Source organism: Aphelocoma coerulescens, chromosome 23, assembly GCF_041296385.1.
Source record: "Aphelocoma coerulescens isolate FSJ_1873_10779 chromosome 23, UR_Acoe_1.0, whole genome shotgun sequence".
Lineage (NCBI taxonomy): Eukaryota > Metazoa > Chordata > Aves > Passeriformes > Corvidae > Aphelocoma > Aphelocoma coerulescens.
This window is the reverse complement of record NC_091036.1, coordinates 6368987-6389431: the sequence shown is the minus strand read 5'-3', so window position 1 is coordinate 6389431 and position 20445 is coordinate 6368987. Positions and strand designations below refer to the sequence as shown.

Below are 20445 nucleotides of genomic sequence, written 5' to 3'. Positions count from 1 at the left end.
AATTAATAATAATCAATCAGCATCCATAATGAGCGATTGCAAGTGTGGAGGTTCACGAAGATTTGACCTCCTGGCTGGCCCCGCTGCCCAAATCTCCATCCGTGGGTGAAACCCAGGGACTGACCCCGGGGAACTGCGCTGTGGTTTGCTGAGGAATCAGCTCCTGGAGTAGCTCGGCCCTGCTCAGCACTTTCTGGATGTTCCATGTGGGTCCCTGCATCCCCCATCCACACAGTCCCATCCCATCCCCTCCCTCACTCCTCCTCCTCCCCAAATTCCCCCAGGATAACAATTCACTGGGGATAAACAACTCCAATGTCCCCCACGGCACCGCTTCATTTCCATCCTTTATTTGTTCTGGCAGCTCTGCAGCATCCCCAGTCCCTTTCCACCTGAAACCATCCCCATTTCCTCATGTGGCTCCCGTATTTTCCCTGTGTTTCCCTCCTCAGAGCTCCCCCTTGCCCACTTTTACAGCTGGAATGCTGAGAGCCATCGAGCACCGATATCCTGACGTTGGTTTTCCTCTGCTCAAGCTCATCACCACCAGAGTTCTCATATTTAAAGCACCCAACAGAACCCCTGAAGATTATCAGCCTCCCATCATTTACTGCAAGGACAGCCAGGAATCACACCAGGATCCAGCCAGGATGGGCTCTTGGGTCAATTACTGCTGCCATGGGCAGGAAACAGGAGAAAAATATAAAAATTGATGGAAAAACGATTCTTAAAAAGGACATCATTTCTGGAATGATCTAAAATAGAGACAACACAGCGGATCAGCAGTGCCAAACAAAGGCAGACACAGGGAAGAGCCAGTCCTGGGTCATGGATTTGAACCCAGACCGGGAATTTGGAGCTCTCCAGTGCCACCCTCCCCCAGTGCCTGCCCCTGCCAGGGAGAATGGTGGCTCCAGCCCCGGCCGTGAGTCAGCCGGAGCGCAGGGAATCCATCTGGGCTGGAGCAGAGGATCCATCTGGGCTTGGGGGAAGGGAGAAACCTCCGGGTAGTGCTTGGGAAGGCTGGTTTGGGGGGAGCTGAGGGATGAGGAGCAGCAGCAATCTCAGGAAAAGGTCAAACCCTTCCTGAGAGAAGTGAAATCCAGGGAAGTGCTTCTTCCAGGGCACTTTGTTCAAAGGGGAAACAACGGAGCTCTGCTGGTTCAGATCCCTGCCCTGGACACCCTGGGATGGCTCAGAGCCCCAAAACCACAGCACCCAGCTATGATCCCTCGTATCCAAGGGCACAGCCATCCCAGGAGTCAGGGCTCCATGAGACTCTTCTCCAGGAGAGATCCTGTGTCTCAGGAGCAGGCAGGGCAGGGGTCCCAGCCAGGAGAGCCTGGAATGTCCCTCCTGTCACATCCCTGCTCCCAGAGGCAACGCTGGGCTCAGCCTTTGTCATCCCAGCAGGGGGATTCGCCGGGATCAGGAATCTCACAGGCTCCACCTGCATGAAAGATCCAGCATTAACTCCACCAGCACCAGGATCAAAAACAGGGATTAAAGCACAGAGCTGGCCACTCTCCACTTCCAGGGACTCACCTGCTTCAGTGCTGCTCCAAAACGGAGAGGATTTGGAGGAAATGGAAGGAAAAACTCTCCTTGGGAGGGCCAAACCCCATGGCCATGCCAGGGACTCCAAGGATCCCGCTGGCACACGGGATTTCAAAGCCCCCAGTGAGGAAGTCTGCCTCCCACACACCGAAAAGGCACGAGAGATCCCGAATCCATCCACTTCCACTCCGAATCCGTGTGGAAACGAGCTGGTTTTTCCCCCCAGAAAAGACAAGACAGAGCCAAGGAGACATTCCAAAGGGATATTTACTGCCCCAGCAATGCCCGAGCTGAGGTGGGTTCCCCTTCAGCCACAGCACAGCCCCTGCCCCGTGCCCTGTGGAGCTTCTTCCAAGAGGAATTCCAGTGGGAATCACAGCCTGGGCTTGTCCTTGTCCATGTGGGGGGGTGTGTACTTCCCTTCTTTGATCATCTTGTCCCGCTGCTCCAGGATGGTCCGGAGCCGTTTAGCCTGGCAGGGACACAGGGGGGGGGTCTCAGGGATCCCTCAGGAGGTCCCCAAGGCAGGTCCTGGCAGCCCCATAGATGTGGAACCCACACTAAGCCTGCCCTGGGGCTCCTCACTCCAGTTTGAGGCTCCTCTCAAAGACTTTGAGGCTTCCAGGAGGTTGTAACACGTTCTGTACTGACGAGATTTGGGTTTCCAGCCCAATTTTCTGACCAGGATTTTGTCCCGGATGCGGATGCTGCTGGAGAAGGGCTGGGGGCAGGGGGAGAAAGGTCTGCTCCGTGCTGCCCGGCTGACCCAAAACACGGAATGGTTTGGTTGGGAGGGAACTAAAATCCCATCCAGCCCCACCCCCATGGGCAGGGACACCTTCCACCAACCAGGCTGCTCCAACCTGGCATGGAACACTTGCAGGAATGGGGCAGCCACAGCTTCTCCGGGCTCCTGCAGCCACTGCAGCCCTCGGGGAAGCGGCTGCTGCGGGGCCAGACCCCTTCCTCACACTGAGAACGACCAGGCAGCGCTCCCACCCTGGGCTGGAGCCCCCAGACCTTCCCCAGGACCCTCTGCACCCTCTCCCCAGCCTGACCCAGCACCCGGAGCCCCCTCAGCCCGGACCTGGTGCCCCCCCCTTGGTCAGGACCCTCCAGACCCCCGCGCCCCCCGTGTCCCCGCGGTGCCCCCCGCCCCCCCGCTCACCCACCAGCTTGGTGCGCTTCATGCACTCCATGAAATCCTCGTACTCGAGCTGACACTCGCGGCGGGCGCGGGTCTGGCCCAGCCCGTGCCCGCACTCCACCCACTCGCGCTCGAAGGCGTGGCAGGCCGCGGCCTGGCGGTGCGGCTGCGGCATGCTCTGCCGCAGCAGCCAGCTGTCCACATCGATGCCCAGCTGCTTCTGCAGGCCCCAGAACGGCATGGCTGCGCGCCTGTCGCGACACGGCCGCTGTCGCGCCGCCGACACCGCCGCCCCCCCCTCACGGCCCCGCCGCCGTCCTTCACCGGCCTTTCGCGACGCGCCCGCCGTCAAGCGCAACCGCCGTCGCGGCACCGCGCCGCGCTTTGCGGCTGGGCGGAGCCAGGGAGAGGAGCGCCACGAGCGGCCCCGCCTGCGCTGTAGCGCCCCTGGCGGAGCGGAGGACTCGCGGAACGCCGCGCCCCAGCGCCCCCTGGCGGCCGCGGCGCTCGAGGCTCTCCCGGTGCTCCCAGTGCTCCCAGTGCTCCCAATGTCCTCCCAGTGTCCTCCCAGTGTCCCCCCAGTGCTCCCAGTGTCCTCCCAGTGTCCCCCCAGTGCCCCAGTGTCCCCCCCAGTGCCCCCCAGTGTCCTCCCAGTGTCCTCCCAGTGCTCCCAGTGTCCCCCCAGTATCGCCCCAGTGTCCTCCCAGTGCTCCCAGTGTCCTCCCAGTATCCACCCAGTGCCCCCCAGTGCCCCCCAGTGTCCCCCCAGTGCCCCTCCAGTGTCCCCCCAGTGTTTTCCAAGTGTCCCCCCAGTGCCCCAGTGTCCTCCCAGTGCCCCTCCAGTGTCCCCCCAGTGCCCCCCCAGTACCCTCCCAGTGTCCTCCCAGTGCCCTCCCAGTGTCCCCCCAGTGTCCTCCCAGTCTCGCCCCAGTGTCCCCCAGTGCTCCCAGTGCTCCCACTGTCCTCCCAGTGTCCCCCAGTGCCCCCCAGTGTCCCCCCAGTGTCCCTCCCAGTGTCCTCCCAGTGCTCCCAGTGTCCCCCCAGTGTCCCCCCAGTGTCCCCCAGTGCTCCCAGTGTCCCCCCAGTGTCCTCCCAGTGTCCCCCCAGTGCCCCTCCAGTGTCCCCCCAGTGTTTTCCAAGTGTCCCCCCAGTGCCCCAGTGTCCTCCCAGTGCCCTCCCAGTGTCCCCCCAGTGTCCCCCAGTGTCCTCCAAGTGTCCCCCCAGTGCCCCAGTGTCCTCCCAGTGTCCCCCCAGTGTCCCCCAGTGCTCCCCGTGTCCTCCCAGTGCTCCCAGTGTCCCCCCAGTGTCCCCCCAGTGTCCCCCAGTGCTCCCAATGTCCCCCCAGTGTCCTCCCAGTGTCCCCCCAGTGTCCCCCCAGTGTCCCTCCCAGTGTCCTCCCAGTGCCCCAGTGTTCTCCCAGTGCTCCCAGTATACTCATCCCAGAGTCCTTCCAGTGCTCTGAGTCCCCAAATCCGGACATTAAGGGTGATCTGACCAACGCACGCCCCCAGTGCTCCCGGTGCCTCCACCTCAGCGTCACCCAGTATCCCCCAGTGCCCCATTGCTCCTAGTGCATCCCATTCCCATGAGCCAGGGTCCTCCCAGTGCCTCCCAGTTCTCTCAGTGTCCCCCTCCCCGTTCTCCCAGTGGCCCCCAGTTCTCCCAGTCCCTGGCCTTCAGGCTGTCACAGGGGCTGCACCCAGGGCAGGAGCCTTTGTGAGGGCTGACGAGGAGCCAGGGAGATGCCACAAGGCCTGGGTTTTCCTCCCACAAAACCTAAACCCATCCCCTATTTCCATCCCCTCCCAAAATCCCAGGGGTCCCTCTGGATGCCTGAACAGCACCCAAGGTTTGGGCGAATGGCCCTGCCTTCCCTAACGAGCAAAGCCTCATTAACTGCTGATTGCAGGGGGATTCTGCACCACCTCGGGCGCAGGGCGGGGAGGAAGAGCCGGGGGCTTCCTCACCCGACCCCTGAAGCCAACGCTGGGCTAGCAATTACCACCATCACTCTTAAAACCAGAGCCCAAACCTGCCAAACCCCTTCGGAAGGCGCACGCACACTGCACGAGCTGGAGGAGCAGGATTTATGGAGCAGGATTTACTTCCAAGTCCGTGAGAGCGGAGAGGGGCGATGCCAGAGGCAGGATGGCACCTTCCCCCTCCCTGGCGCTGCCATGGGATCCTCTCCCCCTCTGGCACCACCACAGGACCTCTCCCTTCTGGTACTGCCATGGGATATTTCCCACCGTGGCATTGCTGTAGGATCTTTATCCCTCCAGTACCACTGTGGCACCTTTTCCCCCGGTGCTGCCGAGGGATTTTTCCCACCCTGATGCAATTATGGGACATTTCCCCTGCCAGTACCACCACAGGACCTCTCCCAGCGTGGCTCCTTCCCCAGCAGTGCTCAGATGATGCCGGCAGGAGCGAAGACAGGGGTGACACAAAGCGTCTCTGCCATCTCCCAGCCGCAGGACAGAGGGGTGCAGAGGCTCTCACGGTCGTCTTCTGTCTGGGGTGGCTTTTCCTGGAAGAGCTGGATGGCTTTCCTGCAAATGGAGACACCTGAGGGGGAGCCAGGGGAAGGAGCAGCCCCCTGGGAATGGGAAGGGGACAATCCAGGGCTTTCGTGTCCCCCAGAACAACAGCCAGAGGTGAGCTGCCTGTGGCTCTCATGTCCCCCAGAACAGCCAGAGGTGAGCTGCCTGTGGTTCTCGTGTCCCTCAGAACAGCAGCCAGAGGTGAGCTGCCTGTGGCTCTCGTGTCCCCCAGAACAGCAGCCAGAGGTGAGCTGCCTGTGGCTCTCCTATCCCCCAGAACAGCCAGAGGTGAGCTGCCTGTGGCTCTTGTGTCCCCCAGAACAGCCAGAGGTGAGCTGCCTGTGGCTCTTGTGTCCCCCAGAACAGCCAGAGGTGGGCTGCCTGTGGCTCTCCTATCCCCCAGAACAGCCAGAGGTGAGCTGCCTGTGGCTCTTGTGTCCCCCAGAACAGCCAGAGGTGAGCTGCCTGTGGCTCTTGTGTCCCCCAGAACAGCCAGAGGTGAGCTGCCTGTGGCTCTCCTATCCCCCAGAACAGCCAGAGGTGAGCTGACTGTGGCTCTCATGTCCCTCAGAACAGCCAGAGGTGAGCTGCCTGTGGCTCTCCTATCCCCCAGAACAGCCAGAGGTGAGCTGACTGTGGCTCTCATGTCCCTCAGAACAGCCAGAGGTGAGCTGCCTGTGGCTCTCCTATCCCCCAGAACAGCCAGAGGTGAGCTGCCTGTGGCTCTTGTGTCCCCCAGAACAGCCAGAGGTGAGCTGACTGTGGCTCTCCTATCCCCCAGAACAGCCAGAGGTGAGCTGACTGTGGCTCTCCTATCCCCCAGAACAGCAGCCAGAGGTGAGCTGCCTGTGGCTCTCCTATCCCCCAGAACAGCCAGAGGTGAGCTGCCTGTGGCTTCTCCAGCGAAAAAACCGGCTCAAGCTTGAGAATATTAAAAAAGTAGGATTTTTGCCTCTGAGGCCATGATTTTACCCTGAATTTCCAGGTTCTGCGATTCAGATTTCACCCCCTCCCTCGGGCCAAGAGCCCAGGTGGAGGAGAAGCCAGCACCTCTCCCAGGATCCAGCCCTGCCCTCTCTCACCCTACCCTTCTCTTACCAGGCCATGCGGGACATGGCGTAGGTGACCTGCGGCTGGGGACACCCCGTGAGCAGGGACGGTGTTGTGATGGTGTAGGCTCCCATGTTCCCAAAAACCAGCCAGTCCCCCACGTGCAGCTGGGGCAGCTGCAGCCCGTCAGCGATGCGATCCTCGCCGTGCCCCGGAGGGCCCCGCAGGCTGCTGCTGTGCCAGGGGTGCTCCGGGCAGGGTCTCTGGCAGGTGAAAATTGTTGGGGAATAGAATTATTGGGATCAATAAAAGAACTGTGCAAGCAATAGGGCTGGAAGTTTTTAGGCTTGTGTGTGTGAGAGACACTTTCCATGGGAAAGTCCCTGTGGGAAGGGAAACAATCAGCCTGAGAAAAAACAGGGAGTGAAGAACTTGCAGCTGTGCTGTCCGGGAGTGAAACAAGGGAGGTGAGCACAAAATTCTTTTGATTGTAACAAGACTGTGGAGACTTGCCAATGTAGGTTCAATTATGTAGAAATAGAAATGTGTCTTGATAAGCTTGAAGCCACTTAGGAGCTAACAAGCTCTAGGGATACTAGATAAGTGCCTTTAGACTGCTAATAAAGGGAGTTCGTTTATCAACCATATTGGTTTGGATTGTCTCGCTCTCTCCCCCCGCTGGGATCCGGGCTCCTCGTCCCGTGCAGCTTCTAACACAAAATCATGCAGCAGACACAAGGATGAGGCTGTCCCAGTGTCACAGTGACACCCCAAAGTTCAACCCCGGCAGCCCACGGACCGGCTACAGCGTGCCCATGCTCTGCTCCCCTGTGGCATGGGATGCCAGCCAACGTGAGGGACATCCTGGGCTGTCCCCAAGGTAGGTGAGCCCCTCACCTTGTGCAGCCGAGGCCTGGGGCAGGGGCTGTCGAACAGGAGGCAGCTGAAGGCGCCGTAGATGCCGTCGCTGAGGTGATACACGAGGCTCTTCCTGCTGCCACACTCTTCCTCTGCAGCGGAGCAGGGACAGGGCTCAGGGGGGCTTGGGGACACGGGGGGACACATCCCGCTGTCACACCTACCGTCAGAGCCAGGCTGCTCCATGGGGATCTCCTCCAAGGCAGTGATGCTGACAGCCAAGGTGAAGGCTGAGGTGACATAGTAGCGCCCAGGCCTGGCAACCACGTCCACCCCACAGCCCTCGGGGAAGTACAGATCCAGGGCGGAGTTTATCACGGCAGAGATCTGTGTGGGAAGGAAAAGCAGCGTCCCCTTGGTTAGCTCGGAGCTCTGCAGGGAGCCAGAGCTGGGGAGAGCCTCCAGCCTCGGGCAGGTTTGTACCTCTTCGAGCGGGGCTCTGGTGTCCTCGGCGCCGGGGAAGCCGCCCCCGATGTCCAGGAGGTGCATCCGGAATCCCAGCTCTGTGGCCACGTCAAACACCAGCTGCGCTGTGGCCATGGCCTGGGTGAAGGTCTGGGGCTCCAGGCCACGGCTGCCGAGGTGGAAGCTGAGGGCACAGACCCCGTTTCAGCAGGGTTTGATCGTCCCCAGAGAGCAGAGGGAACACAGCACTGGGGGCAGCTTCCCATACACCATCCCAAACCAGACCCACAGAGCCTTTCTCAGGGTCAAACCTGCCCCAATTTGGTGCCAACAAGCTCATCCCAACAGCAAACCCCTGCCTTCACCTCACTCCTAAGCAGAGCAGCTGGAGCACTGCATTGTTCCAGTAGGGCAGAGCTCTCCAGATGCCGATCCAGGGGGGCTGAGCACCCTACAGAGGAAGGCCCACGTGCTGTACCTGATGCCAACAACCTCCACCGCCTGCTCCTTCGCCGTCTCCAGCAGGTGCCGGCAGGATTTCAGCGTGGTCCCGAAGGTCATGCTCGGGTGGGCAGAAGGGATGGAGTCAGCAGTGATCCCCAACAACATCCTGCACAACAAAGCCACACTGTTGTCTTGGAATCACAGAATCATGAAAGGAAAAGCCTTTGAGGGCTGGGAAAGCCCTCAAAGACCACTGAGTCCAAATATTAACCCCAACTCTTAAGTCCAGCACTAAACCACTTCCCCGAGCACCACATCTACGAGTTTTTTGAATGCTTCCAGAGATGTTGGTTCCACCTGGGCAGCCTGCTCCACTGCCTGACCACCCTTTCACGATCAGATTTTTCCCCATATTCAATGTAAACCTCCCCTGGCACAGCTTGAGGCTGTTTCCTCTTATCCTATCACCCAGGAGAAGAGACTGACACCCGCCTTCTACAGCCTCCTCTTGCACCCCACAGCCCCCTGGCCATCCCCTTCTCCAGCTCCCACTCCAGTGGCACTGCCAGACACCCACCTGGCACGGGGGTGGCTCCTGGCCACCTTGCTCAGCTCCACCTCGTTGTCGAAGGCCATCAGCCTGACCCCGTGGGTGGCCGCGTACCTGATGTGGGCGACCTGCTTGCAGGGGCTGCTGTAGAAGATCCTCTCAGCTGGGACCCCAATGCCTTGAACCCGGCTGATCTCTGCCTGCAGGGAGAAGGGGACACGTGCAGCAGGTCCCCAGGACCTGGGTCTGGACCAACCACCAGCTCTGGGTCTTGGCCAGCTTGCAGCGCTGAGGAGGGCAAACAGCCAGCGTTGCAGCCTGGGCTTTTCCAGGGAAAAGCGAGCAGAGCTCAGAGGGATCACAGTGGACTTTGTCCTGGCGTGGACAGGTTGTGGCAAGGTGTTTAAAAACACCACAAGAACGGGAGAGGAAACAAGTGGGGTGAGCAGGCCTGGGGCTGACCCCTGGTCTGAGCTGTGACAACTCCTGCACTTTCTCCCCCTGGAAACACGTCCTATTTAATTACATAAAAGTGACTTAATCTTGGCTTCTCCCTGGAAATCTGGCTGTTGCAAATGAAAAGCAGGAGGGAGCAAAGAGCTTTAGGCTCAGCCCTAAGGACACCGAGAGTTGGACAGCTGTGGCAGTGGCACCCCAGGGATGTGCTGTGCCACCAGCCAGGGACAGGAATGTCGGCCAAAGGGAACAACACAGAGAGGACAAGGATTCCTGGGCTGTGTCAGGAGGGTTCTGACAGCAGAGGGAGACTCCTGCCCCTGTAAATATCGCCTAGAGCAGAGACTTAGGAAAGGAGGGTGAGCTCTGCCACTCGCCCACAAACATTTCCCCTGGAGCTGTCCTCCCACAGCCCTACCTTGTTGGCACAGGCGAATCCTGCCCCCAGCTCTGCCAGCAGCCGAATCACCCCTTCGCTGCCGTTGCATTTTACTGGGAAATAGGGCTGCACTCGGGGCAAGGCCTTCAGGAAACGCAGGTGTTTCTTGACGATGTCCCCAAGGTCTGCCACGAAGAAGGCCTGCTGGTCGCTCTAGGGGACAGCTGGAGTGAGCAGCAGCTCCAGCAGTGCCTTTTCCAAAGGCAGCAGCAGAGCCTCAGCCCTCACCTCTTGGCACAGCTCCCCCAGGAGGTTCTCCAGGAGGTCTCTGGTGGTGAAGCCTTCCTCCACCATCAGGAAATGGGATTCGTTCAGGTACCCGTTCATGGTGTGATGGTCAGGGTGTGATGGTGCTCGTTTAAAGCCTCCTGGAGTAGGGGATGGATTCTAAGGATGAGACACACTGGGAAAAGAAAAGGGAATATTAGAGGAAGGGTCCAGAAGCTCCATCAGCGGGGACCACCCAGCCTGCAGCCAGGGGTGCCCCTGGGTAGAGCTCTGTGCTGCTCTGCTCCAAACCAGCGCCTCAGCAGAGCCCTGCTGTGGGTTACAGCATCTCCTCCGGGGGAGGAGACACATTTCTCTGCAGTTCAGAGCTCTGTTTTGGCACACAGCAGCCTTGTCTCCATCAGCAGGCACCAGCACAGCGAACAACAAAGCCAACTGCACCACAAAGAGGAGAGGTGCCTTTAGAGGCCAGGACAGGCCCCTTCACGCTCTGGAATGCAGCTGGATCTGCTGAGTGCTCAATGGGGCAAACATCCCTTATGGATTCCCAAAAGCTGAAGTCTCGTGGACACACTTTCCCAGCAGAAAACCCCAGCACAGGCTACTCGCTGACACCACCCCAGGACAGCCTGGATCCGTGCTGTGGGTCCTCTTTCACGGCTCTCCCACGACACAGGGTGTGGAACAAGGGGACAGTTGAGCAGCACAGAGTTTTCTGGCTCATCCTAGAAGATCTTTACCTTTGAGCTCACACCCTTAGCTTTAACAATCTCCTGCCCCGGATCCAGCCTGTCCCATAACCCAGGGAGCTGATGAGCTAGCAGGGAACATTTCCACTCCAATAATCCAGGTCTAGCCGCAGGGCTCTTCCAGGAGCACAGTCTCTCTGATTTGAAGTGAGCAGGAGGCAGAGGTTTTGTTTCTCAGAGCTGCCCACCACCTCCTCCCCACACAGACCTCCTGACAGCATTCCAGGGGGGCACTGGGAGAAAGACCACGCCGACCCCGGAGCAGCAGGGTGTTGTAATGCATTGAGCAAGCACCACCAGCGAATTCCAGAGACGGGGAATGAGGTGAAAAAACATGTTTTGAAGCTCTTAGAGCTTCAAATTCAGGAAAAAAGAGCAATTCCTCCAGCTCTACCCTTCACCAAACAGCACCCAGCCCACCCTGGTCGGGCACAGAAGGGATGAAAGGGATCATTCCTGTTGGAATATGTGCCCCAGCCTCGGACACCCCTTCCTTACCACCGTCCAGCTGTCCCTCCCAGGGGTCCTGGTGCGCTGTCAGGGGGGCTCCCCGAGGAACGCCGAGCTCCCGCAGCAGCCCGAGGTGTAGCTGTGCCTGGGGGTCCGGGGTCTCTGGGCAGAAGCAGTGCAGGGGCTGAGAGAGGCACTCACAGCCCGATGCCCTCCACCCCCATCCCCAAATCCAGCAACCACAGGCACTCTACAGCTCCCTCCTCACTGTGCCAGGCAAAACAGCTCCCCCACAGCCCCCCCAGAGCCCCCTCACCTCAGAAAGCATTTAAACAGATTCTGCCATGGGTCTCCCAAGAGAATGAACCGGCCCCGGGGCCGGCTGCTTGTCCTGCCCCAGCTCCCTGCCTGCCCCGAGCCCCTGCAGAGGATGAGGGAGCTCTGCACCCCTTCTCTGCCAGCACTGCCTCCCTGCTCTGCCTCCCAACCGTAACCATGACAACCAAATCCGGCCACCCCATTGGCTGAGCCGCCTCCGAGCATCCTTCATCCTTTTTGGAGAACGCTCCCCCTCCTCGCCCACCCTCTGCCAGGGCTGGGGCTGCCCCCAGCAGTCACCCCGGGCTCTCACCGGGTCCCCGCCGTGCCGGCAGCTCGTCCCCAGCCTGGCAGCCCGGCCCTGCTTCCCGCGGCTGCGCATCCTGAGCACGGGGACCCTCGCGGGGAAGAGAGCCCAAAATACATCGGAAATGCTGCTGCCAGGGAAACCAGGCTTCCTGCAGATTAAAGGCTGAGTGGTGTTTGGCTGGGACCCTGGAGAGGGGGAGGGAGTGGGGAAGATGTCAGGGACTGATGCTGCCCTTGCTGAGCTGCTGCTGGTTTTGGGGGGTGCCCCAGCAGCAGATCCAGCCCTGCCATCCATGCAGATGCTCTGTCTGGTCTGCAAGACCTGTCTTTGCTGCTTTCATGCGCTTGGAAATGGTGCCACTGCTCCGTCCCACACACAGGACGGGCTCAGCAGGGATTTTTTTAATTCTTCTTGCTAAATTTGGAGGTCTCTCTCTGGTGTTGCTGAGGAGCCAATGTTCTGTCTGGGGAGGGCTAGCTGCCCCCACTGAGGGGGGGAGTGAGAAGGACCAACTTATCCTGGGTTTCTGTATCCAACACTGTGCTCTTGGCTTTGCCACAGACTCTCCTGGCAACCAGGGCCAAGGAAGCTCTTGTCTGCTGTGAGATCCTGGCCTGTTTTCCTGGTGCTCTGGCCTATCACCAGCACTGGACTGTGCTGTGTAAGATGTGGGGGCCATGCAGAGAGGCCGGGAGAACAGAGAGAGGCAGAGCCCTGCAGTGCCAGTCCCTCCTGGATGTGCTGGGCAGTGCTGTGATGCACAGCTCACGCGGAGCGGGGCACTGAGCCCATCCCAGGCAGCGCCAGGGCCAGCACAGCTCAGAATCACAGAATCGATTAGGCTGGAAAAGATCTCTGCGATCACGAAGTCCAACTGTGACCGAACACCACAACTGGACCACGGCCCTAAGTGCCACATCCAGTCTTTCCTTAACACTTCCAGGGATGGTGACTCCACCACCTCCCTGGGCAGCCCGTTCCAATGTCTAATCACCCCTCCTGTGAATAAATCCAACCTAAACCTCCTCCTGCGTAGCTTAAGACTGCGTCCTCTTGTCCTGTCACTAGTCGCCCGGGAGACAAGCCCTACCCCCACCTGGCTCCAAACTCCTTTCAGGCAGATGTAGAGAGTGATAAGGACACCCCTGAACCTCCTTTTCTCCTGGCTCAACCACCCCAGCTCCCTCAGCCGCTCCTCATCAGCCTTGTCCTCCAGCTCCGTCGCCCTTCTCTGGACACATTCCAGCAGCTCAATGTCCTTCTTGAACCGAGCGGCGCAGAACCGGCCGCAGCACTCGAGGTGCGGCCTCACGGCCCCCAGAATTTGGGGACAGCCCGGCCCGAGCGCGGCGGCCCCGAGCGCCCCACGTGGCGCCGCGAAGCCCCGCCCACCGCGCCTTAGCCCCGCCCACTTCCGCCGTAACCCCGCCCAGTCGCTGTAAAACCCTACCTCTCATTTGCATACCAACCATCCTCATCTGCATAACCCCGCCCACCCGGCGGTGGCCCCGCCCACGAGGCGCGGGCCGGGCGCGCAGTCGGCGGCGGCCATGGCTCCGAGCGCGCAGGCCGGGGGCGGCCGCGGGCAGGTCCCGGCCGCGGGGATCCGGCACGGCATCCGCGCCGTGCTGCTGGGCCCGCCCGGCGCCGGCAAGGGCACGCAGGTGAGGGGGATGCGGGGGACTGTGCCGAGAGCGGCCGGCGGCACCGTCCCGCCCGGCCTTTCCCCACGCCCGGCGCCCGGCGTGTGACCCCCGCGAGGAGGGACGCGGCCGTCCGGCCTCCCGTTCCCCGCCGAGGGATCGGGGTGCGCGGTGTGTTCGTGCGGCCGCGGGCCTCCCCTCCGCCGGGGGCTCGGTCGTGTCCTGCCTCCAGGGGGCCCGCTCGGCGGGGCTCTTTGTCCCGGATGCCTTTGTCCCGGACTAGGGCCGGCCGCGGGGAGCCGGTGCCTGGCCCTGCTCGCTGAGCGCCGGGGCTCTGTGCCGGGCCCTGCCACGTGCTGGCCGGTCACCGACTGTCCCGCTGCCGCGAGGCGGGGACGAGGCCCCACCGGGGCGGGGATCCTCAGCCTCCGAGGTCCGGTCTCACCTCTGTCCTCCTCCGCAGGCCCCGAAGCTGGCCGAGACCTACTGCGTGTGCCACCTGGCTACCGGCGACATGCTGCGGGCCATGGTGGCCTCGGGCTCCGAGCTGGGCAAGCGGCTCAAGGAGACGATGGATGCGGGGAAGCTGGTGGGTCGCGGGGAATGTGCTGGGAAGGGAGACGGGCTGGCAGCACGTGGAATGAGAGCAGACAAAATCCACCTCCTAATTAGAATTCTCCGTGGCAAAACTAATTAGGGTAGGAAGGCAGATTGCAGGGTGAAGGCAGATTGCAGGGTGAAGGTAGGGATGGGGTTGGGGCTTTCCTTGTATCACCCTGCAGGAGAAGCATGCTATAAAAACATCCTTCCTCTTCAAAATTACTATTTGCTTACCAGCAGCCTGTGGCCCTGGGTTGTTTTTATCTTTTAGGGGGTGTGGTCTGGCTGGCAATTTTCTGGCTCCTGAACACTGAGGTGACAGTGTATCCTTGGAGCTGCAGGATGTTACAGCCCTGTTTTGCGGCCCGTCTCTCTTCATGTGATACCTGAACTCTAGGTATCACTTCACAGGGTTCATCTGCATCCCAGCTCTTGCATAAGCTCGAGTCACCTGTAACTGTAAGGTGAAAAGAGACTTAAAGGCGTTGCTGTGGTAGTTACAGCAGCTGCTGTGTGCGAGAGACACTTTGGATCCCCAAGAAACACGAGTTAGAATCTCTGACATTCATTTTCTGAGGGTCTAATTATCTCACCCAAACGACTGAAATATCTCAGGGAAACTTGAGGGACCATAAATTGCAGTGACTTGCCCCAATGTGGGGCAGATCTCGGGCATCACTGCGGCCGCCATGGGCTCGTAACACCCCGGGGAGAATCTGCAGGCCCCAGATGGGGAGAGCAGCCTTATCTCACTTCTGCTCAGAGCTCATTGCAACACCGAGCCTGCAATACCCAGCTGGTTATGAAAGATAGGGACGTTATCAGGCCAGGCTGGTGGTATCTGCCACGTGTGTGCGTGTGGCAGCCAGCTCCAGGCTGCTCCTCAGGTACATCCCGCAGCTCTGTGATAACTCAGCTGGGAGCACGGCAGCATTTCGGGGTGGGCATTATGCTCAGGATCTCTTTTCTCCGAAGGGTGTAATCAGGAAGTCACAGACGTGACTTTTTGCTTACCCCCTCTGCCTGCAGGGCTGTTGTTTGTGTGTTGTGACAGCCTGGTCCCCAATCCTGCTGGGTCCCAGCTGTGTGTGCTGGAGAAAGCAGCGCTGCTGAGGAGAGCTGCTCCCAAATAAACAGCCTTCCTTGGGGCTGCATCACCTGTGAGTGCTGCAGTGTGGAAAAGGCACTAATCCCAGCGGTATGCTGAGATTGTTAGATGGGAAAAAACTACCCAGTGAAGCCAGAGCTTGTCAGCAACTATTGGGCCTTTACCTTCACACGAGGTTTATGGGAGTCAATGAGCAACTCGGCTGCTCTGCCCTTCCTGCCCGGGCCTGCCTCCCAAGGGGGATGTGTGGGTGAAGGTACAAAGTAACAGGAAATCAAGGTTATGTCGATATTTTGTATTGTGATTTGGTTTAAAAAAAAAATAACAATCTGAGGAGTTTGAGCTGACAGCGTTCCTTGCGATACAGCAGCCTTTGTAACAGTGAGGTTACAGTGCTGCTCCAAGTCCCTGCACGGGCTGGAGTGTCCCTGGAGTGAAATGTGGCACTGCCCATGTCCTGGTGTTGCAGGGAGTGTTTCCCTGATGTGGGCAGGTCTGAACAGGCAGCCTGAGCATTGCCATGAATCATGGCATCACAGAATATCCTGAGTTAGAAGGGACGCACAAGAATTACCGAGCCCAACCCTTGGCCTTGCGCAGGACAACCTCCAAAAATCCCACCCTGTGCACAAGGGCAGCTGCTGTGTGTAAATTCAGGGTGTCCTGCTGACCACACACCTGTCTCCCCTCTGCAGGTGAGCGATGAGATGGTGGTGGAGCTGATTGAGAACAACCTGGACTCCCCTCCCTGCAAGAACGGGTTCCTCCTGGACGGCTTCCCCCGCACGGTGAAACAGGCAGAGATGGTACGTGGGCCCCTGCTCGGGGGCTGCTCCAGCACCTCCTTCCCTCAAAACCAGGGGTCCCTGCTCCCTCAGCCCCTCTGAGGTGGGTGTTTGCTGTTGCAGCTGGATGAGCTCCTGGAGAAAAGGAGAGAGAAGCTCGACTCCGTCATTGAGTTCAGCATTCCTGACTCCTTGCTGATCCGGAGGATCACTGGACGGTAATCCTTCCCTCCCGATGCTCAGTGCACGGGCTGGGGTTTCCTAGTCTAGGGAACAGCATCCTAATTTCAGATCCCAGGTCACCCTCATGGTGCTTAGGGCTGGCTGTGGTGCTGGTCTCTATTTCTGCCCTGATCCCTCGCCTCTTCCCCCATGCCTGGGCCAGCCTTGAGCAGAGCCCCTTCCTTGCCCTACAAATTAGGGATTTCTGTAGAAAATCTCAGCTCACCCTTTAAGTTCCTCCTCCTCCAAAGCTATTATTGCTGCCTTACACAGGATGCTGAATACATTTGGGCACCAGCAAACTTCCTGCAGGGTCAGGAGTGTGTTCTCTTGTGTTCTTGTTGTCCAGACCCCTTTCTCAGCAGAGCAGGAAGTAAAACTCCCCTTCTCCACCTCCCAGCACAGCTGCTTTTCCAAACTGAAGAGGCCCTTGGTACAGAAATAACTGGAGAGAATTTTCTTACAAGTGAAAGGCTGATGGTGTTGCTGTGGCAGATGTTTCTGTGCTGATGAGTGGCAGGTTCAGGAGACCTTGTCCTGACCGGGCTGCTTTGCTGACACTTCTTTTCTGTCTCAGGCTGATTCACCCAGCGAGTGGCCGCTCGTATCACGAGGAGTTCAGACCCCCGAAAGAGCACATGAAGGACGATGTATGTGAGCTCCCAAGGCCGCAGCTTACCTTGCTTTGGGTTTAGCTGATGCTTTGCAGTCTCTCCCTGGAAAAACTCATTTCTTTCCTTCTCTTGTACCTTCTTGTCCTGGCTTTCTGGGGAGCGTGGGGAACTGCTTGGGCAGCCTGAGCCGACGGCACTGCAGGGAGCAAGGCCTGGAGGGATGGATGGATGGATGGATGGATGAAGGGCATGGCCGTTCTGCAGAGCTGGCCCAGGCTCTGCCAGCCTCAGAACTTGTTGGACTCTGTCCACAGCTCAAGTTGCGGTGGGTTGTGACTGCTTTCCATCCTGAGGAGCAGCTGTAGCTGGCGCCTGCTCTTGAGGCTCCTTTTAGCAAGCAGAGTGGGGTGTGGGGGAAAAGACCGCGGTGCTGAGCCCTTCTCTCTTCAGTGACTGCTCTGGGACTTGTTCTGGCTGCCCCGGGTTGGCTCCGTCTCCCCCGCAGACCTGGGGTCTCCTCTGCAGCTCCGCCTTGGAGGAGGGGAGCAGGGAGAGAAGTGGGGAGCATCCCAGGCTGCAGCCCGCTGGAGACTGTCCCCTTGCTTCTCCCAGGTCACTGGAGAGCCCCTGATCCGCCGCTCGGACGATAACGAAACGGCCCTGAAAACGCGGCTGAAGGCCTATCACACCCAGACCTCCCCCCTGGTGTCCTACTACAGCAAGCGAGGGATCCATACGGCCGTGGATGCCTCCCAGTCTCCCGACGTGGTGTTTGCCAGCATCCTGGCAGCCTTCACGAAAGCAACATGTAAAGACCTGGTTATGTTCATTTAGGGCTCTGTCCCAGAACGGGGCTCTCCTTTTTTTTTCCCCCCGCCCCTCTCTCTTTCTTCTGTCTCTGTCTCTCTGGGGTCAAGGAGGGTGAAGAGCTGAGCAGAGTAGAAGGGGAAGGCACGAGGTGGTGCAGCCCAAGGCAGGGCTGTGCTAATTCTGTAATTAAACGAGCTGTTAACGGTCTCTATCTCGCTCTATGTGAACGTCAAGTCTGTGTGTGGATGTTGGGATTTTGGCCTCTAGAGGCCGCAGCGAGCCCAGGCTCCAGCTGCCCAAAATGGGCTCTGCGCTCCTTCGGGCCACAAAGCCTTTGTTTCATCCTAGAGATGCACCTCCCTGGAAAGAACTGTACTTCCAGCTCCTCCTGGCTACCCCACAGGGGCCTAGGAGAAGGTTGGGGATGGGGGGGGAAGGATTTCAGAGGAGATGTGAAGCTGCAGGATTGAAACGTGGCGTTGCTCTGTGTGTGTTGCTGTGGGAGCAGCCAGGGAGGGGCAGCCTGGCTCGGGGCTGGGTGACAACGTGTTCTCCTTGTGTGTGTTTTATTCCCTGTGGGGTGGCAGGTTACTTGGGAGCACAGCCTGTCTTCCTGTTCTGCTGGCACTTGGTGGGGCAGAAAGAGGGGGTGGGAGGTTTCAACCTTTATTTATTTGTGGGATTTATAGCAAATTAGTGAGATGCTTCTTGCTCTTTTTAGTGTGACATCTGTGGTCAGAGTCTGACGGTTACTGTGTGGCAGGTTGGGATGTCCTGAGGATCAGAAAAGGATTTGGGTTTTATCTCTTCACTCTTGTCTTGGTTTTGACCAAGGAGAGGAAGATGTGTTGAGCTTCTCCTGATCCCAAAGTCTAAATATAATAAAGCCTTATTGCAAAACAAATGATTTCTCAAGGCTCGAGAGACAGCGTTATTAACCACTGGCTCCATGTGCCCTTGAGCTAACGACCTTCGTTATGAGCTCATGGAAATGTTCCTGTTTCTTGAGCAAATCCAGCAGCTCCGTCAGGCTGTGTTTGAGGACGCTGTGTGTGCTTAGTGCCTCGGCCTTTGCGGGGCATTGCGCTGCTGTGTGGTGACACTGCAGGGCTGGCACTGACCTTTGGCCATGAGGGATTCCAGCCCTTCCTAGAGGACCTTGCTGTAAATATGGATTGGCCCAGATGAAACTTTGTCCTTTCGCATTCCATGTGTGTTTAGTGATTGAGTGTTACTGAGTATCCTCCTCTGTCTCTCTCGGGATGGCCCGCTCCATCCTGTGCACTGAGCTGCTGTGGGCTCTGTGGCCAGAGCAGATGTTTAATCCTCAGGAATCCCTTGCTCTTTTCCTTGATAATTTCTCTTCTGTCTCACAATCCCCTCTCTGTCCTCTCACATCCTTTCCAGGGACAGAACATTTTCCCTTCCAGCAAACTGGAAATAACACTGGGAACCAAAAGCAGTTGACTTGTTGCTCTAGAAAGCACATGACTGAGGAGAAAGGCTTTGACAGTAAACAGGGCTGGTTTTGCCAGCAGCCTGTGGTCCCCTGGGAGTCCCAGATGGGCCTTGCTCTGTCTCTGGCAGCCCCAGCACCTGGAGTTGGCGTGCTGGGAGGTCAGGATTTAGGATGGGGCTGGTATGGTCCAGGGAGTGGGAAAGTGTGGGTTACAGCTGCCCCGGCACCTTGGTGACTAAAGAAGTCGTGTGGAAGCAGCTTTTATCTTGAGAGAGTCAAAGGGAGAGCTGCAGCCCCCTAAACTCTATGAAGGGTTCCCAGCCAGTTGGCATTCCTGGATTTGGTCAAGGTTTTACTCTACAGCAAGAGCAAGATGTTCCCCCACTCTCCATGCCTTTCCTCCCTTGTGCTCACTTCACATCCAGCTCACCAGCCTTTTTTTTTTTTTTTTTGCCATAAACCATGCTTAATTTTGTTTGTTTGTTTTTCCCTAAATGTTTTTTTTTTCTCTCTGTTCCCATTTATTCCAGCTGAGTGACTCCATCAAGCAGATGAGACACCACCAAACGCTGCACACTCTGCTACATCACCCATTGCAGCCCTTCCCTGGGTGCAGGGAGGGTGGCTGGGAGGGGGGGCATGATTGATGGGAGGGGGGGAAGGAGGTGGTAAACAAGGGGTTGGGGGGCTGATTTGGTTGGGTTTTGGTCAGATTTCTTATTTGGCAGAATCATTGTGAAGAGGAGACAGACTTCTCCGTAGAAATCATGTTTGTGGAGGCAAAACAATTGTGGAGAGGGGAAATGCCTCTCATTGATCAGCTGCAGGTCCTTGACCTGTCAGAGGGTAGGGCTAGGAGCTATTCCAGGCTTCTCCAGGACTTTCAGGGCTTGTCTCATGGGCTCTTGGTACTCTGAGGCCGCTGAAAGGTTTGCTGTGATTTTTTCCTAAAGTTGCTTCCTATCAGCGAGGACCAGAAGGAACAAATGATTCATCGTGTCTGAAATGGAAAGGAAAAAGAGACTCCATGGTCTTTTCCTGGAAGTTTTGTTTTTCTTGTTCTGCTGCATTCCTAAACCCTGGCATAGAGACTTCTCAAGGATTCTCTGCTGCTGAACAGAGGGGCCGTGGCTCTAGTCCAAACCTGCCTTACTTGGGAACAGGGTGGCTTTTCTGTGATCGTGACCAAGCTGGAATTCACACAATGCTGAAGAAATGCAAAAGAGACTTTCTTAATTGCTTGCAAAAATAACACTTAATTGGGTTTGGGTTTTTTTGCATTTCTTTTTAGATCAAATGGTGCCTTGTCTAACCTCTGAATCGGTAATAAAATAACCCCTTTACATTTGTATCTGGTGCTGTGTCCTCTTTGACCTGCAGACAGCGTGGAGGATGAGGAGGCAGATGACAGCATCAACTAACAATTGAGCTGGGTGGATCCTGGGGCCTGATCCTATCTCAAGGATGTTCTGTGCAGCTGGAAATGTGGCTTGTAATTCCTTTTATCTCTTCTCCTTGCTGAGTGTGTCCAATGCTTTAGATCACCATAGCAATTGTGCTTTTTGCTGGTTCTCTCTCCTGTTTCTTCGTGCGTGAGGCTGAAAGCACCAAGCCCCTGTGTATCCTTTCTGTCCAGAGCT

General features: G+C 58.1%; 3 protein-coding genes across 10 annotated transcripts; 1 reads left to right on the top strand and 2 right to left on the bottom strand.

Moving 5' to 3' along the window:
• Positions 1-1806: 1806 nt before the first annotated feature.
• NDUFS5 (NADH:ubiquinone oxidoreductase subunit S5) lies at positions 1807-3063 on the bottom strand. Its single transcript, XM_069036180.1, has 2 exons — positions 2730-3063; positions 1807-2029 (listed from the first exon to the last, which is right to left on the bottom strand). Exons 1-2 carry the CDS (start codon positions 2943-2945, stop codon positions 1931-1933), a joined length of 315 nt encoding a protein of 104 aa, XP_068892281.1. The 5' UTR covers positions 2946-3063; the 3' UTR covers positions 1807-1930.
• Positions 3064-4791: 1728 nt separating this feature from the next.
• On the bottom strand, positions 4792-12918 carry AZIN2 (antizyme inhibitor 2). 6 transcript variants are annotated; one of them, XM_069036121.1, is made up of 12 exons: positions 12661-12918; positions 11679-11749; positions 10985-11098; positions 9738-9912; positions 9489-9662; positions 8642-8814; positions 8099-8230; positions 7639-7804; positions 7380-7542; positions 7195-7307; positions 6346-6560; positions 4792-5256 (listed from the first exon to the last, which is right to left on the bottom strand). In XM_069036121.1, exons 4-12 carry the CDS (start codon positions 9834-9836, stop codon positions 5115-5117), a joined length of 1377 nt encoding a protein of 458 aa, XP_068892222.1. In that variant the 5' UTR covers positions 9837-9912; positions 10985-11098; positions 11679-11749; positions 12661-12918; the 3' UTR covers positions 4792-5114. The 6 variants fall into 6 exon arrangements, with proteins under 6 accessions (XP_068892222.1, XP_068892218.1, XP_068892220.1 ...); XM_069036117.1 differs by having other exon boundaries at positions 7195-7542; XM_069036119.1 differs by having other exon boundaries at positions 7195-7542; positions 12716-12918.
• Positions 12919-13077: 159 nt separating this feature from the next.
• On the top strand, positions 13078-20156 carry AK2 (adenylate kinase 2). 3 transcript variants are annotated; one of them, XM_069035883.1, is made up of 7 exons: positions 13078-13228; positions 13671-13796; positions 15611-15721; positions 15824-15918; positions 16500-16572; positions 17149-17344; positions 18068-19280. In XM_069035883.1, exons 1-7 carry the CDS (start codon positions 13115-13117, stop codon positions 18070-18072), a joined length of 720 nt encoding a protein of 239 aa, XP_068891984.1. In that variant the 5' UTR covers positions 13078-13114; the 3' UTR covers positions 18073-19280. The 3 variants fall into 3 exon arrangements, with proteins under 3 accessions (XP_068891984.1, XP_068891982.1, XP_068891983.1); XM_069035882.1 differs by lacking the exon at positions 18068-19280 and adding an exon at positions 19336-20156 and having other exon boundaries at positions 13080-13228; XM_069035881.1 differs by lacking the exon at positions 18068-19280 and having other exon boundaries at positions 13079-13228; positions 17149-17557.
• The last annotated feature ends 289 nt before the right edge of the window (positions 20157-20445 follow it).

Bases quoted from the DNA above. Each gene is read 5' to 3' on its own strand.
- AZIN2 (XM_069036117.1), bottom strand. From the start codon at position 9,836: ATGAACGGGTACCTGAACGAATCCCATTTCCTGATGGTGGAGGAAGGC. The intron at 9,663-9,737 runs GTGAGGGCTGAG...GCTGTCCCCTAG, and splicing joins TGGGGGAGCTGTGCCAAGAG to AGCGACCAGCAGGCCTTCTT. The intron at 7,805-8,098 runs GTACAGCACGTG...CTGTGCCCTCAG, and splicing joins GTGGAGGTTGTTGGCATCAG to CTTCCACCTCGGCAGCCGTG.
- AK2 (XM_069035881.1), top strand. From the start codon at position 13,115: ATGGCTCCGAGCGCGCAGGCCGGGGGCGGCCGCGGGCAGGTCCCGGCC. The intron at 13,797-15,610 runs GTGGGTCGCGGG...TCCCCTCTGCAG, and splicing joins CGATGGATGCGGGGAAGCTG to GTGAGCGATGAGATGGTGGT. The intron at 16,573-17,148 runs GTATGTGAGCTC...TGCTTCTCCCAG, and splicing joins AAGAGCACATGAAGGACGAT to GTCACTGGAGAGCCCCTGAT.
- NDUFS5 (XM_069036180.1), bottom strand. From the start codon at position 2,945: ATGCCGTTCTGGGGCCTGCAGAAGCAGCTGGGCATCGATGTGGACAGC. The intron at 2,030-2,729 runs GTGGGTGAGCGG...TGTCCCTGCCAG, and splicing joins GCATGAAGCGCACCAAGCTG to GCTAAACGGCTCCGGACCAT.